Consider the following 17,255-nt stretch of genomic DNA (forward strand, 5'->3'; position numbering starts at 1 on the left):
TCCATGAACTGTGAGAGTGGATGATGGGTTCCCACTGCAGTAGGGAGCTGTCTTAATAAAATACTTCAGGATTTAAATTGGTGGGGGGCAGGACAAGATGCTCCACGTAGATTGTGATAGGGCACGAAGTGTATTTGCAGCACTGCTAGATAGATGGATAACTCTACCCATATCTGTTATAGGCTGCATCGTCAACGCAAATAATTGTAGTTTTGCAACAATTCCTTTAGCTGTTCCTGAATCTTCAGAGCCCTTCAACAATGTTAATATTTATATGGCTTGGATTTCAGTGGGTGGTTCTTACTAGATGAATGGAAGAGTGCAGACAACAGTACCTGACTTGGAACAACATTTTTCAGGACAGTTGCAATTCTGATCTTTCTGGTTTTGTCCACCTCTTTATTTTAATGATTTGATGATTAATCAATGATACATCGTTATGGGCCCAATGCATATGATTTTAAGCACGCAACCACAAAGAACAGTACGACATACATACAGGCCACTTTATTTGACTCACTGGTAAATCTGGTGAGTTCTAGCAGCCAGTCTCCCCTTTGCTCCCACTAGCATGAATATGATTCTACCACCTACCCAGGAAACAAAGTGCGAATGGGTCTCTGACTGAAATAACTGGATAGTTATTTCAACGTACAGAGTTTTTATCAGTTCAATCTTTCAATGACACAGGAGGTGACAAACTAATGGCTTTATTATTATACATTAGACACAGATAGTTAGACCTAATTAAAGATAATTTCTTTACCCTCCACCAGAATACAAATTTATTCCTAAATTGATTATTTGAAATATTAATATAATAATTGTATCCTACACCCATGCTGAAGCCAATAAACGCCAAGAAGCTCCAGCAGCCAAATAAGCATGGGAAGAATACTTTGGTGCAGAATTGTCAAAAGAATGTTGGGGGCCGGTCAACAGGAGTCCCATTAAACAGTATAAATAAACTGATCCATTTTAAATGTGTGCACTCCCAAATTAATGACTGAATGCAATCTGGAGGTGGATGAGGCTTAAAGACAATGCTCTGTGTGCAGCATAAATGTAATCCAATTTGGCTCTAGCTATGCTGGTATGATTGAGGTCTGAGATGTTTGCATCTCTACCAGAAAGGGCACAAGGCAGCATCACTATCGACCCCCCCCCCTTGAATAGATAGCTGATGTTCCAAAACCCTACAAAAGAATTTTGTGTTTGGCAGTATTATTGGTGAAATGGAGGGTGGCCATGGTTTGGATGGGTAGGATGACTCCTGGTGTGAAGAACTGATATGCCATCTAGCACATTGTTACAAGAAGGCTGTTTGGTACTCTGAAGGAGTACGTCCAGTGGATAGGATGTAGGCTTTTTGGGACCGGCTGCAACATTATTCGCTATTCAAGAAGGGTACAAGGCTAGTTGAAGTATGGCACTCATTACAATTGGCACAGGAAAAAAGCCAGGTGTTTCGCACCCACATCCAGAGTTACTGATACCAGGGGCACCAGTAATTCTGGGTGCGGGAAAATCCAGCTCATTATGAATTGGACCCTTAGGATTCCCTATTAAATTAGGAATTACTGGGAGAATCATTAATTCAGGATACAATTCCCCTATTAGTTTCTAATTTGGGCTGCAGTTTTAACCCAGAACTCTTTGCTGCTGTAAACTTTATGTGAAAGCAAAAACATGTTATTCCAATGAGACGGTTAACTGCTGTTACCAGACTCATCTGAGTAAAGAGGCTTTATCTTTTTTTTACCACTTTTGTTGAGCCTCTTACAATTTGTATTCACATAGGCATCCAATACCACATTTAATGGGAAAGGGGCACGTATTTACCCTGGGTCTATACCTTTGAAACCCCTGGTTGTTCTTTATGCAATAAAACAAGTAAAAAACACAGTGAGTCCTATAGCTAATGGTATCCTATCAACAGAGGAAAACCCATAACCTGTTGTACCCAGACATTTGCCTTTGGAGGTTTGTAGATAAGCAAAGGCACCATCCTTCCACCCATGGCCCAAAGTACATCACAACAAAGCATAACAAATGCCTCTTCTTGTAAAGACAATCTATTATATGCTTTCCCAGTACATTCTCTCTTTCCCTCTCTGCTTCTTTTCTCTCCTTTTATCCTCTTTCTTCTGTTGTTTTTCCTTTCTGAATAAGTGTCCATTGATTGTATATACATATTACATTTTTAGAACTATGTTTATTATATGGTTCTATACCTAGGCCAAAATATGAGTTGAAGGAATCTTTTTAGACACACATGTGCCCATTACAATAAATGTGTGCTTTGTTGAAAAAGTGGACAGCCGGATCATTAGCGTGACTCAACAGGGTTTGCAGCATGAAGATACGTCATCAGTACAATGTAAGGAGTTAGATAAATCATACATAATAGGTAAAGCGGGGCAGCTGTTCTTTGAGGGATGAACTAGTGGTGATCAGTAGCGGCTCCTCCACTAAGGCAGAGGAGCTTGGCCCCCCTCAAGGTTATTATCATTTTATTTTTCTGTGTGTGACTCGGAGCAAGGTCGGGGCGGGCTGAGCTTGCCAGAGCAAACTGAGGAGTAATTTGCACACCCTAAGTGCGCATGATTGGCTAGCAAAACCGTAATGCGAACTTAGCAAGTTCTCCACCTGTCTGTGTTGCACACCCCGGTGGAGAACCCAAATAGACCGCTCGGACCAATCACAACGCTGCAGATGCAGCATAGTGATTAGCTTGGAGAACCTGGGAGCCAGGCTGCTTCCAGTGCTGGCTGAGGATTGAGGAGAGGCATACATCCGTGGCAAAGGTATGTTTATTATTTACAGAGAGCCACCACTAGTGGTGATAAAAATACATCTAGCCCAATAAGAAATTCTTTGGATGAGTCCATAAGGGATTTGATTTATTGCCCATACAAGAAGTTTAGATCGGCCCATTTTGTATATATCTTAGTATACCCAGAATAAACACTCTAAAATCCTAGACACCATTCTTACACATCAGAGGAAGATGAGGGGTTAACAATCTTTTGTGAATTAAGGGTCAAAAGTGCAGATAGTGATATAAAATGCAGTTTAATGCAGCTTTTCAGTCAGAATGTTTCTTTGATTGATAGCTGTTCTGCTTATTCACTTCTGAAATAATAACCCTTTAGTCAAGAACTAGGCATGATAAGGGCAAAATACCCTAGTTCCAGGAACTGAAGGGACCTTTGACAGAGGAGAGCAGGTAAGCAGCTTCCTTACAGAGATGGAGGTAAAAGAATGTCAGTGCTCCTCACTAGAATACTTGCCGTCACTACCATCAGCCACCACACCACATAACCTGAGTTGAGATGATAGTAGACACTCACACTCATAACCGGGGTACACATTGGCTTTCCTGGGATTTGAGATTGTAGCTCAGATGCCGACCAAAACATAAAACACAGCAAGCATATTGAATAGGCAGCGGCGGCCGCTAGGTGGGAAATCAGCCGGGCAGGTGAGAATACAAAAAATAAAAATGTACCTGCAGCCTGATGACTGCAGCCTTGCTGCCTTTTCAGAGGATGTTCACACAGGCTCCCAGAGTCCCCTGCGCCAATCCAGATGCAACTCTCATGCTGGTATTACCCAGCATGAGAGAAGTGTAGGGATTGGGCGGAACGGGCTGGATACACGCTCCAGCAGGAACTGGGAGCCTGTGCTTCTGACCCTGCCGATATCACCAAGCAATAGCTTGGAGATATCCAAGTGCGCATGTCGGTTTGGCTGTCCTAAGACTGCTGGCCAAACTTGCATGTGCACTGGCAGTGCCCTGAGCCCACCACTCCTCCTGCTCCTGATGGCCCCACCCTCAAGACTTGGCGGCGGCTCTGGAGTAAAATAAAATGATAGTAAAGCAGTTTTATTATAAGCAATAGGGAGACACTTCTCCACCGTAACGGAGGAGCTGCCCCTGTGGTTAGCATAATTTCAAACGCACAGGGGGAAAAACACTGGGTTGTCAGGATAAAATTGCAGTGCACCACAAAGTTACAAAACTTTGCAGGGGACTTTTGTTCAAAGACCAAACTCAGGGTGCGGTGATGCAAATATTCACCAGAAAGTGCAAAGGTAATGTAGCTCACATGCTCATTGTCACTCAAGTCTTAAATCGCACTGCATTAGACAAGTCAGCCATTTCTTGGTCTGTGCTCATATGTTCATTTGACTACTACAGTGTAAATCATGTGACTTTTCATGCTGTTACCGCATAAGTCTGGACAATGAATAAAAAGTGCGAAGAATGGAGTCCGTGTCACTGAATTAATGTGTTCTAGGTCTAAAGAATTTCAAGTATTTTAATAAGCTTACACTCTGAGCCTGTTGTTCGAAATTCCACTGCCACTTACCTCCTTCCGTGGTGCTGGCCATGATCCAGGCACTTGCTGAAGACCAGCCAACCTCATTCTGGCAAGCAACGCTAATGTTATACGTAGCTGTGGCCTGCAGCTGCTGGATGTTATACTCATGAGGGGGAACCGAAGTGATGTAGCTCATGATGGAAGAATTAATCTGTGGAACAACTTCAACCACCTAAAAACAAGCACAGAAAATATCAAATACTAAAAAGATAAGGACATACTTCGGTTAAACATGCACACGAATGTCCAAAGATATCCAGTGACGAGTTATGCATATGCCATAAATATCCATAAATGGAGGAGAAAAACAACAGGGTTGCGGTATTCCTATCACCAAACGCCAACTACATATCGTTTGTGGTCTAGTCCAACCAGTTTTCATTTTTATTTTGTCCACTAGACAAATAGGCTCATTACAGATATTGTTTCCAGAATAAAAATGTGCACACATTTACAAACCAGAACAACTGGAGGCTATTTATAATGCTCCCAGAATGCTCCTTAATTATGTGCAAATACATGTAAAGGCATGAAAGCAAGATTGATGACTGCTTGCATTCAATATAAAATGTACACATACCAATGTGCACCATGAAAAAAATACATTTGTTCGAGTTCTGTCCGTCATTAGGTATAATTTCTTTGAAGTATAATTTAATAAAACATGTATGATGAATGCCGATAAAGATGAAGAATTGACAATCAGTGTAAAACATTATGGGCAACATAAATTATAGGGTACCCTACACCAGAGTAGAGTGAAGTGGGGTAGAATGTAGTGGCCAAGAGTGGAGGGGTCTATAGTGGAGGGACCTAGAGAGGGTGACGTAGAAAGGGCTGGCTGAGAGTGGCTTGGCAGAGAGTGGAGAGTATAGTGTCAGAGTGTGGCAGAGAGTGAATGGAGTTGAGTAGTGTGGCTTACAGTGTAATAATGTGGAGTGGTGTAGAATGGGATAGAGTAGGGTTGCATAGAGTTGAGTGGCACAGAGTAGAAAGGTGTAGCGTGCCATTGTGTGGAAAGGGGTAAAAAGGAGTGTCGCAGAGTGGTATAGAGTTGCATGATAATTTTGCTAATTTAGATTTAAATGCAAAATAAGATGTGGAAACTTTTTTTCGCATATTTTGATCTACATTTAGAGGGGCGCATTACCACTGAAAGGGGATTACAATATGTATTGATGGAGTATCACCACTTTTCTACAACTACAAAAAATTGATAATTTTGAGTAGATCCACTTTACACACATTTAATATGATTAATGTTTCGCTGCAAACGAACTCTAGATGATGGCCTGAGAGCCACAACATCTGAGTTCATTGGCTAGTAAAAATGCAATCTGCTGTGACCACTAGAGAAGGAAGAGCCAAAAACCCACAACAGCCAGCTCCAACATTCACTCTTCACATTAGAAAGCCTTGCGGAAAAGAAACAACCCTGCGTAAGGCCTGGAATATTTTTTGGTAAAACATACAAGGCACCACCCATTTCCTGCTGACCTTCAATTGTACATTAAGCTACAGGAAACACTTCTTTTGAATCCTGTTTCCTGAGCAAAACATGATAGTAGACCCCCGTGAAATAAAATATTATTGTTTTGTGAACTCATCGGATTAAATAAGTAAACCTCTCTACTTTGTTGAGAATATATATATATGCTACTTTTCATCAGGAAACTCGTGGGTTTAACTGTTAGTGAGACTTGCCAGATAGAGCACGTCCAGGAAGGGACATTTCTGCAACAGTATTGTCCCAAATACTTTGGTTCTGCAACTGCACTGCGAAGCAGGCACATTTTATTGTGAATTGTGTGACTTTCCACCTACAGCTACTCGGCTTTAAGCCGACATATGTCTGTATTCTAAATGCGTATTTTTTTTGTTTTCAACTATAGAAAAGGGAATACAAGTAAAAGCATGCAAAGGGTTCTTACTCTTAGTAATAGTTTAGGAACTAGGAAACAGTGAATGCAAGTTGAATGGCTAAAATCGATTGTATTTCACAATAACAAGTTCATAATATTGAGAGAGCGCAAACAGACCTAAATGTATGAGTGCATCACACTTACCCGTAGTAAGCACAAATCATGAGGAGAAATGCCATGAGTGCTAGTAGTATCTGCAATTATATTCTGAATGTATAGCTAATGTAGAGGTTTAAGTAGAAGTGGAACTAATACAGAAATGTGTGACACTATATGATTTTATTAGATGTGATTATTCCTGAATCCATGTCGTGTAGCTGCTAAAATGTAAGATGGCATGTGGTTAAACGCAGAATGTGGTAGGCCTCAGGGCCAGAGCTAGAAGGGAAGGTGTTTCTTTTCACGACATAGATTGCACTAATGTTTTGGTCATTGCATTAATGGGCCATGATTTATAGATGTGTTTACTGAATAATAGAATAAGAGTATTAACATGCTTTAATTAATGAAGAAGTTGAATGCTATAATTATTATGAGAAATGCTGTAGGCCTGAAATGTTTTAACATTGATTTACACGTACACGTCTGGGCCGAGAAATGTTGCGAACCTTTTTGGAAGTCTATGAGAGTTGGGTTCTTGGCTGCAGATGTCTGTCTGCAAGAGAAAAGGGAGGATCCGATTATAAATAAAATGAATAGAGGTCTGTTCAGTAGACGGCCCAGACATGGAGGAGGGTTCCGGAATGTTTAAGGGGTATCAGCGGGCCGGAGAAGAGTCTGAGAAGCAAGGTCAACTCCAACGTATGAGGCCCAATACAAAGCAGCATGGAAAAAGCCAGAAGCTACACCACGTGAGGGGCGTCTCATGAGGGGCGTCTCAAATGTTGTTGACTGTTTTGTATTAGGGACAGCACCCCTGGGTGGAGTTAGAGCAGATGCCTGAGGACCCTTTAGAGAGCGGATGGGTAGGCAGAGAGGGGTCATGACTGGAGAACTATAGGTTTTCACCAAGAGACTAAGAGTGAGTGACTTCCCTTGGGGGTCATTCACTGCTGACACCTTTTGTTAGGTTGAGACTTGGTTAAGTAGGGATACCATCTAGAGCAGGGTAGGGACAGCCTAACCTGTGTGTCTTTCCTCCAACTTAAATGAAGGAGAGATCTCAATATGCGTCAATGCTGATAGCTTTATTATTCTTAGAACTTGTGCTGGTAATTTCCGTTGCTCGTCTGAGGGCTTTCAGAGAGCACATGTATGTAGTTGGACCTGTGTATCTCGTGAATCTCATTCTGAGATGCCTGTATTTGCAGCTTATCCTAACCTTACAATAAACTTTTGAAAGCTAGAAGTTGTTTGTGATCTTTTGGAGCGGAGTCCTTTATTGGGTGAACTAACTTGGTAAGAGAGGCACTTTCTTCCTTCAATGACAGGCAACAAAGGTTCAGTCGACCAGATCGGGGTTTAGATCAATAGTGATAAGGTATCGATCAAAATCTCGCCCTTCCAGTTGGTAGCTATAGAGGATGGTTGCCTTCTTGAGGACGGTGACCTAGGCCAGGTTAGCTTACCCCAAGGCCCCTAGAGATCGATGATCGGAAGAATCGCCCGCCGAAGAAGATCCGGATGACGTGAGACAGAAAAAGCAGCAGTATCGGTCGAGAGTGAGTATAAAGGGTCATGCGTGTTAGATTGCGGTGTTTTTGTATTGTATCTATGTTGTAATGTCTGGCGGAGTTGAATGTCTGTAGAGTGACTGTGGAACAGGTTGTGAGCGCGCGCAACCGGTGGAAATCTTAAGTGCAAGGAGAGCTTAAGTGGTTCGGGTGTATCGGACACCCAGAGTAATTGTCAAATAGTGTGAAGGGGGTCATGAGGTACCATTGATCACCCGAAAGACCGAGATAGGGGGAACGTAAGAGTGAGTGCGTGAGTAACGGACGCTGGTCGGAGGTTACTGTGTGTGTAAGCAACCTATCAGAGAGACGATAGACATTTCGTCAGTTGTGTTGACAATTACATATAGACTGTGGACGTACAGTCGAGGGAAGTGACCGCTTGGTCGGAAGTAGTCATTTTTCGGTGTATGAATGGGACGCATGCATGACCGGGAGACGAGTTGAGAAAGGAGGGGTGCTGCTGCGAAGCGGAGAAAAGTGACGTCAGGAAGTGTCGCGCAGTGATTGGCTGACCGGAGAAAGACCGCGCTGTGATAGGCCAGCTAGCAAAGACGTCAGAAAGTGTCGAGCTGGGATTGGCCGACCGGAGAAAGACCGCGCTGCGATAGGCCAAGTTAGCAAAGCCGCGACAGGATTGGTGGATTGTCATCAGGAAGTAAACAGAGTAGCGAGGCTGGATATTGTGCGCATAATTATGAAGTGTTTTAAATGGCTGAGAGCGGCGTTTAAAAAAGAGAAGCGGGGATCGGATGAAGGGGAAGAAGCCCCGCCGGAGGGTACGCCGGCTCGTTACATGGCAGTGAATGTTGGGCTGCATACGATCCTTTGGATATCAGAGTGGAGTAAGATTACGGAAGGAAATGAGGAACTGACGTTCCCGAAGTACGGGACGTTCAGATTAGAGGTGTTACATCGATTAAAATCAGTCATGACCTCAATGAGACCCTTGCCTAGACCGACCCAGTTTGAAGCCCTTGATGCATGGATTAGGGCAGCGCATGAAAAAAATATGAACAGACGACAGGAAAGGGTGAAACGATCGGTAAGGGCAGTGCAGGATGCCAGGTGGGATGCGGATGCTAAAAGATGGAGAGTGCATAACATGGAAGTAAATAAACTGTACCCAGTGTTAGAGGTGCCCGGAAATAAAAGCCCCCTAGAAGAAGATGATGAGAGCGAAACAGAGGACAGCCTGATAAACAGATTATTGACAGACAGGCCACCCCCGTATAATAGAGCAGGGGGAGAGGTCGAGCATAGTGAAAGAGAAAAGGGGGGCAATGCAGGAGAGCATGGACCGCTTCCCAGTTCAGAGTGGGATCCTGAGGCAAAGAAAGAGCTGTCCCAGCCTAGTCAGGTGCAACAGGTAGTCGGGAGGTTTGTGGTACAAAGAGCGCCGGAAACGGAGTGCGCCACATCCTACGGATTACCAGCTGCACTACAGGTACCTGTTACCATAGGTCCTATAGTATCGATATATGACCCAGAGAGAGCAAGAGGGGAAGAACGGGTACGGAAGGTCGGAGAAAGAGCAGAGACGGCAAGGAGGAACGATACGGTCAATTCCCCAAGTCAGATGCCGATACCCAGAGAGTGGAGCACCCCGATGCACACAGCAGGGGATCCAGGAGGGGATCCTGGGGGCCCTAGATGGCCAGTGGATCTGAGGGGATCTGGACGAAAATCCTTTCAAGAGCTAAATGAGTACATGAAGAAGTGGGATGAGGCAGTGGAGGCTCACAAGAGCATCATAGCTGCAGAAGCTGAAAGGGAAAGTCAGGACAGCAGAGCTCGGACTCACTGCGGGGCTGGGGAGAGCAGCCCGGAGTGGGACTGGAGGGAGAGAGATAGTAGGGGAGTCACCCATTGGGCCCGGAGTGGAGATAGAACGGACCTGGAAAACGGGGGCCCCGGGAGTGGAGGGGTGGCGCGCCCAATACTCAGTGAAGGGGAGAGGAGAACGCAAGAGTATAGAAACAGCTTTAAGTGTACCCACTGTGTGCCCGGCACCAGAGAACTGAATGGGAGTTGTGAGAGGTCACACCATAGTCCCTGTGATGACGGAAACGAGCGCAGCCCAGGGAATATGGGGAACCAGGAAGGATCGTATCGGATACTGAGTGATACTAGGCAAAGGGAGAGTAGCGACCAGAGGGAAAATAACAGAGAGGCGTACGGTGAAAGGAGAGAAGAAGGAGAGAGTGGGCAGAGCAAGAGTGGGGGTAACAGGCCCGTGTTCCATCACCTTCCAAGATCGGATGGCCGAGCATGGGACCTGGAGAGATGGGAGCAAGGGAGAGCACTCATTAACTCTCCCGAGCCCAAACGTAGAGCTCGGAGTTGGGATGGTAGGGAGACCAGTGAGCCCCCTTCGAAAGACATATTGCGAGCTGAGATAAAAGCCAAGAGACTCGATGTCGCCAGCTTAAGGTCAGACCTGGATGACATGATAGATGGTACCCTGCCTTTAGAAAGAATGGAAATGTATGAGCAAGATGAAATACTGTATATGGCAAAGGACATCACTCGAAAAGCGAGAGCAATCCATGAGAAGTTAGTCGAATTAGCAGGCAAATATATGGTGGACCTGTCAAGAACCAAAGCATTACAGGGTAACCACAGGCTACATTATACAGATCGAGACCTAGATGAGAGGAGAACGATCGGGCTGAAAACGCACATAAGGGAACTGATCACTGGAATAAGGACATGGAGGGCACTAGATAAGTGGGAAGAGAGGTGGTCCAAGAAAGGGACCGTCAGGAGGAGCACGCTTGGTACGACACCAGGAAGGCTGCAGGGAATAGAAGCATACCCTTTGCGTGAAGTCGCAAATGGGAATTATGTACATGTCCCTTGGAGTAGGGGAGATTTAGCTGCTTTTACCACCTCCTTCCCCAAATTGCGGGAAAGCCCAGTGGAGTGGTACAAGCAAGTTGAGAGATTTGTAAAAATCTCAAAGGTCCTATGGATAGATCTGAACACGCTGTTTGACATTGTAGTACCAGGAGATCTGTGGACAGCATGCAAGGTTAGCGCTGAGTGGCCCACAACGGAGCCGGAGAGAGATGCTAAGACTAATGGGCCTTCCGAGATTGTGATGGCAAAATTCGAGAGAGTGATGACTTGGCTGAAAGAGAAAGTGCCAATGCAAGACATAGATTGGGTCAAAATAGACCGAACCAGACAGGAACCCAAAGAGACAGTCCACGAATATTATGAGAGATTGCTGAAGGCGTTTAAACAGTATAGCGGCTTGGATGTAATGGATCCAAAAGACATAGGGCAATTTGTGTCCAAGTTCGTCCTGGGACTGAGACCGGATATTAGTTTAATGATTCAGCAACACTTGATTTGTTGGCAAAATAGACCCCTAGACGAAATACTGAGATATGCCAGGTACTGCTGTGATGAGATAGACTCCAAGGCTAAGAAACTAAAAGAAAAATTGATGGTGGTACAGATGCAGGCAGCAGGGAAGGGGGGACAGCAGCAACAGCAGCAAGGAACAGGTACAGGAGGAAAGAAGCAGTACAGTCAGAACAAGGGCAATGAGGAGAGTTCCACCTTTAGACCCAGAATAGACATAGCTGCCCTGAAGAAAACGACTAGGTGCCACCAGTGTAACGAGGTGGGGCATTGGAAACGCGAGTGTCCCTACAATGTAGAGATAGGAGAACAAGAGGAAGAGGAGGAAGAGGTCCAGAGAGCGCCTACGAGAGGGGTGACGCCATACCAGGGAAAGGTGCTCAAAGGGGGGGGGGCTCCTCCCCGAGCCCAGTTCCCGCAACCTCCCCGAGTAGGGAATATGGGTAAGACCTATAGACAGATGCCCCTGTTTGTAGAAGGAGAAGAGTGCTATTATGTGGACCCATTAACCGGACAGAGAGTGGAAAGAGAAGACTGCACCCTCGGGGCAGCCTTGGAGGTGGACCAGAGGGGACCCTATGTCGAAGCAGAAGTAGCAGGGTGCCCCACGACATTTCTGGTGGACACAGGAGCCACTAGATCCACGATCAGATCAGCTGCAGTTCCAGACCTGCCCATGTCTGGAGAGACCATACAAGTGGTGGGGGTCGCAAACAGGAGAATAACCAGCCAATTGACAGAACCGGTACAGGTGAAAATAGGGAAGTACAGCGATGAGCACCAGTTTGTGGTTTGCGATTCAAGTCCTGTGTGTCTGCTAGGCAGAGACCTGTTGTGTAAATTGAATTGTACAATATACTGTACACCTCAGGGAGTGGAGGTATTGACCAATGATGATGACGCAGACTTCAAAGTTGCAAACTCAAGAATATGCGTGGAGCTGTACCCTACTTTAACAGTAGATGAGCTCCCCTGGGACTTGAGAGAGACAGTGGCACCAGAAGTATGGGACTTCACTGGGGAAGAGATTGGATTGGTCAAAGGGGTGGACCCAGTGAAAATTGTAGTGAAACCGCATGCTGAGTTCCCAAGAACACCCCAATATAAATTGACTCCAGAAACGATTGCAGGCATAAAGCCCGTGATCGAGTCCATGATTAAACAGGGAATACTGAAAGAAATCGTGGGTAGTCCATGCAACTCCCCGATTATGGGTCTGCAGAAACCAAATGGGAAATTCCGGATAGTACAGGACCTTCGAAAGATTAATAACATAGTCGTTTCGTGTTGTCCAGTGGTACCGAATCCATCAGTGATACTGTTTCAGATTCCATTCCAAGCTGAGTGGTTCACTGTGATTGATCTTTGTCAGGCTTTCTTTTCGATCCCTCTGGACGAAGAAAGCCATTTTCTTTTCGCATTTAAGCTGGAAGGTCGCGTCCTAACATGGTGTCGTATTCCTCAGGGGTATACAGAGAGCCCATCGATCTTTAACCAGCTTTTGAAGAAAAATCTTGAAAGTCTAGTGCTGCCCCAGAAGTCAGTTCTGGTCCAGTACATAGACGACCTCCTCGTGGCGTCAGAAACAGAAGAAGCTTGCAGGGAGGACTCCATTGCTTTGTTAAATCACCTAGCTGCCAATGGGCACAAGGTGTCCCCGGGAAAGTTGCAGTACTGCCTGACAGAAGTGCAGTACTTGGGACACAGAATAGAGAAAGGCAAACGAAAGGTGTCACCAGACAGGATAGAGGCGATCATGAAAATGAATGCGCCTAAGACACAGAGAGAGGTCAGGATGTTCTTAGGGATGGTGGGTTATTGCCGACAGTGGATCGCGAACTTTTCACTGAAAGCAAAGCCCTTGCAAAAACTGACGCATAAGGAGGTGAGCGATCCGGTACCATGGGACAAAGACTGTTTGATGGCATTCCTACAGCTGCGAGAGGACCTGTGTCGTGCTCCGGCATTGGGAATGCCTGATTACAATAAACCATTTTTGCTTTACTGTTGTGAGAGAGAAGGTTGCGCGTTGTCTGTGTTAGTCCAAATCCATGGGAATGCCCGTAGACCAGTTGCTTATTTCTCGGCTACTTTAGACCCAGTAGCCGCAGCGTTGCCCGGATGTCTCAAATCCGTTGCTGCAACGGGTGTCAGCATTGAGAGATGTGAAAATATCGTCATGGGGCACCCGTTAGAGGTGTGCGTGCCCCATTCTGTTGAACTGTTGATGACCAGGACCAAAACACAGCATCTGACCAACAGCAGGCTCACGCGCTATGAGCAAGTTATTCTTGCTGCAGAGAATGTGACCCTCAGGAGATGCTCTGTTTTGAACCCTGCCACCTTGATGCCACTCCCAAATGATATCGAGGATGATGATGAATGTACAGACCATGACTGCCTCGATGTGACTGAACTATGCACCAAACCCAGACCCGACATCGTAGATGAGCCACTGACCGACCCAGACGAAATTTTCTTTGTCGATGGCTCATGTGTAAGAGACGAAGTTGGGCAGTTGAGAGCAGCTTACGCTGTTTGTACAATTACTGGAGTTGTAGAAGCTGGGTGCCTGGAAGGAGTACACTCCGCTCAGGTAGCCGAGATTATTGCCTTGACACGTGCTTGCTTGGCAAGCAATCAAATTCGAGTCACCATATACACCGACAGCCAATATGGTTATGGGGTGGTTCATGATTACGGGCAGTTATGGTCTCAAAGAGGGTTCATGACCTCTTCAGGCTCTCCCATTCGCAATGGAGAGTTTGTGCGCCTGTTGTTAGAGGCGTTGCAATGTCCAGCAGGTATCGCAGTTGTAAAGTGCACCGCACATACCAGAAATGAGGACTTCGTCTCGAAAGGCAATAGATATGCCGACGAAGTCGCGCGGTATTGCGCGGAACAAGGGTACTCTTTCACAGAGGTGGAAGTGGGTGGAATAAATGTAAGGACTGAATTAGCCATGATATTGGAAACTGTTGATACTTGGGACGAACTGGCAAACATGCAAGAAAATGCTCCTGATTTTGAAAAAGAAACATGGGAAAAGGCAGGATGTGTAGTGGGTGAGTCCCATTTTTGGGTCTCAGCAGACGGCAGAGCAGTGTTGCCCAATGAGATGGTGAGCCCAATGGCCAGACACATACATGGTCCCGTACACCTAGGGAGAGACGCTATGCTGAGAGTGTTTAGACAGACCTGGTACAATCCTAAGTTTAGAATAGCAGCAGAAGCAGTGTGCCAGCGTTGTGTGACCTGTCAGCAGCTGAACGTAGGGAAAAGAACACCAGTCGCACTAAGCCACATAGGAAGGTCTGGAGGTCCATTCAATCGAATGCAGATAGATTTCATTGAAATGCCGAGGTGCAACCGCCTCCGCTATGTCCTGGTGGTTGTTTGTGTATTCTCCAGATGGGTTGAGGCATACCCTACACGTAGGTGCGACACCCTCACAGTGGCCAAGTTACTGCTTAGGGAACTCATTCCGCGCTTCGGGGTGCCGGCCTCTTTGGAATCAGATAGGGGAACGCATTTCAACAGCGAGCTTGTGAAGATGATTTGTGCGGCTCTGAACATAGATCAGAAATTGCATTGCAGTTACCGACCAGAAGCCTCAGGAATTGTGGAGCAGATCAATGGCACGATCAAAGCCAGAATTGCAAAAGTGTGTTCCTCAACGACCCTGAGTTGGCCTGACGCCCTGCCATTGGTCCTCATGAGCCTTCGTAGTACCCCAGACAGAAGAACGGGGTTGTCACCACATGAGGTGTTAATGGGGAGAGCAATGAGGCTGCCATCTGTCCCAACTACTGCACTGTTAAATATCACAGATGATATGATCCTGGACTATTGTAAGGGGCTGTCTGACGCCATTCATTCTGTGTCCCTTCAGGTGCAGGCTGCCGAGGTTCCATCGTGCCAGGGCCCGTGCCATGACCTGTACCCTGGGGACTGGGTCCTGGTGAAAAAACATGTGAGAAGAAGCTGCTTGGATGTTCGTTGGCGTGGGCCCTTCCAGATCATCCTGATCGCGAATACGGCTGTAAAGGTGGGAGGCCTGCCCAATTGGATCCACGCGTCACATACGCGAAGGGTTCCAGCACCTCGGGAAGAAACAGCTCCTCTCTCGGATAGACGTCCAGCAGAGGACCGAGAAGCCATAGAGGGGGCTAGCCAAGCTGTAGAGGTGCCAGCGGAAGCAGGGAACGAGTCTGACCAAGCTGAGGACGGTCAGTACAACAGCGAAACAGACGACGCTACAGAAGGAGAAAGTAGCTGGGAGTACGAGTCAGACACTGACAGGTCTGACAGAGAGCGAGAACAGACAAGAAGAAGAAGGAGTAGAAGGGCACGTGGAGAAGCTAATTGGCCGCAAAAAAGGAGCTCTAGCCTGAGGTCAACTCCAGAGATAACCCTTCCTCCGATATCAGAAGACTCAGACCCGGAAGAAGGTGCTCAGGGCGCTGAAGCACCGGACCGAAGAAGGTCAAGAAGAGTGCGTGTGCCTAGCAGAAGATACTCCACACCTGAGTGGACATATCTGGCGACAAATGTCTTTGAAACAGGAGACAGGGAGGATTCGAGCGGTGGTGGTGTCCAGTTCTGAGCCCATCGTCACCGTGGAAATACGACTGTTGGTACCCGGAGTCGAACAAGAAGGGTCACTAACATTCATGCTCCCCAGACCTCCCCGCCTCAGCAAGTTAAAACACATGTTTCTCTCAGAATTGCAATTCCCCGACTTTGGTACAACGATAACAGCCCATGAAGAGCACAATCTTCGTTTGGAAATACTGAACTTTGCTATCGAAGCTGCAGGCACAAACTTGATAGTAGATGCTTAAAGGACTTTGTAAATAAAGAGAGCAGAAAAAAAGAAGATTACCTAGCGCCCAGGAAGCAGAGAATATTAGGGAACTTCCCTTGAGTTGATGGAGAAGGGCTAGGGTTGTCTTTATTGAACTGTTAAAGGACTTTTGCGAAGAAGGTTGTCAGCTTCCAGCTGTGTGGATTCTAAAGACGAAAGGAGTAAAAAGAGACTGTAAAGGAACGTGAAGAAAGGAACTTTGTGCCAAGATAAGAGAGAGCTATATTGTCTGACGAAATGGAAGCCGGCACCCAGAACCGCAGAGCTAAATGTATAATAGGTACACTAATAGTAGGAGTGATAATATTAATAGCTTTAGTGGTAACAATTTCTTATGTAAAGGGACATGAGGAAGAGGCGAAGGTAACTGATGTGAAATCTGTAGAAACGCTTACACCCACTGTTGGTGGTGAGAAAAGGGAAAACACTCAAGAGAAAGCGTTATTAGCTGCAGAAGCCCGCAGGTTACACGTAGATGAGTCCCAAGGAGACTTTAGGTCAAATGCTTATGCTAAACTCTTATATGAATACGTGGATGCCATGGAGGTTAAGGACTGTTACGTCTGCATGCAGTTGCCGGCGTCTGTAGATGAAGGCATTAGATATCATCACCTCCCGCTGACATATGGCCTTTCATGTAGCTTATTGCTTAGTATATTTTATGGGAGAGATAGTTTTGAATACTATTTCTCCAACTATGATTCAGTGTTGCCAGAAGTCCCAAATTATAAGCAGATGAACAAATGGGACTACTGGAAGAGTGAAGACAGACTGGCCAAGTTCTTCATTCCTTGGATTACCTTAGATACTTCACATGCCCGTAGAAATAACCTGACATGTAAAGTGTCAGAAGTCGAGAAGAAGTTCATAGGGCAGGTGGATGATCGTTACAGGAGACAAAAGATTTTGAAAAAATCAGGACAATGGAAAACAGATTGGACCGAGGAAGAGAAGGCACACAAGAGAAAGGGTAGTAGTGGTCCAATAGCTTTAGATAAGACGCAGAAAGGAAAGCTATGTCTTCACCGAGCCA

The 17,255-nt window shown here is 45.9% G+C and overlaps 1 protein-coding gene across 2 annotated transcripts in view; it reads right to left on the reverse strand.

Annotated features, from left to right (window-relative positions):
- The window catches only part of MERTK (MER proto-oncogene, tyrosine kinase), a 570,203-nt gene that overhangs the window by 198,211 nt on the left and 354,737 nt on the right, over positions 1-17,255 (reverse strand). For both annotated transcript variants that reach the window (XM_078649038.1, XM_078649039.1), the window contains exon 7: positions 4,377-4,560. In XM_078649038.1, coding sequence (XP_078505164.1) covers positions 4,377-4,560 — 184 coding nt within the window. The remainder of the gene's footprint in view (positions 1-4,376; positions 4,561-17,255) is intronic.

This window comes from Lissotriton helveticus, chromosome 6, assembly GCF_964261635.1.
Source record: "Lissotriton helveticus chromosome 6, aLisHel1.1, whole genome shotgun sequence".
Lineage (NCBI taxonomy): Eukaryota > Metazoa > Chordata > Amphibia > Caudata > Salamandridae > Lissotriton > Lissotriton helveticus.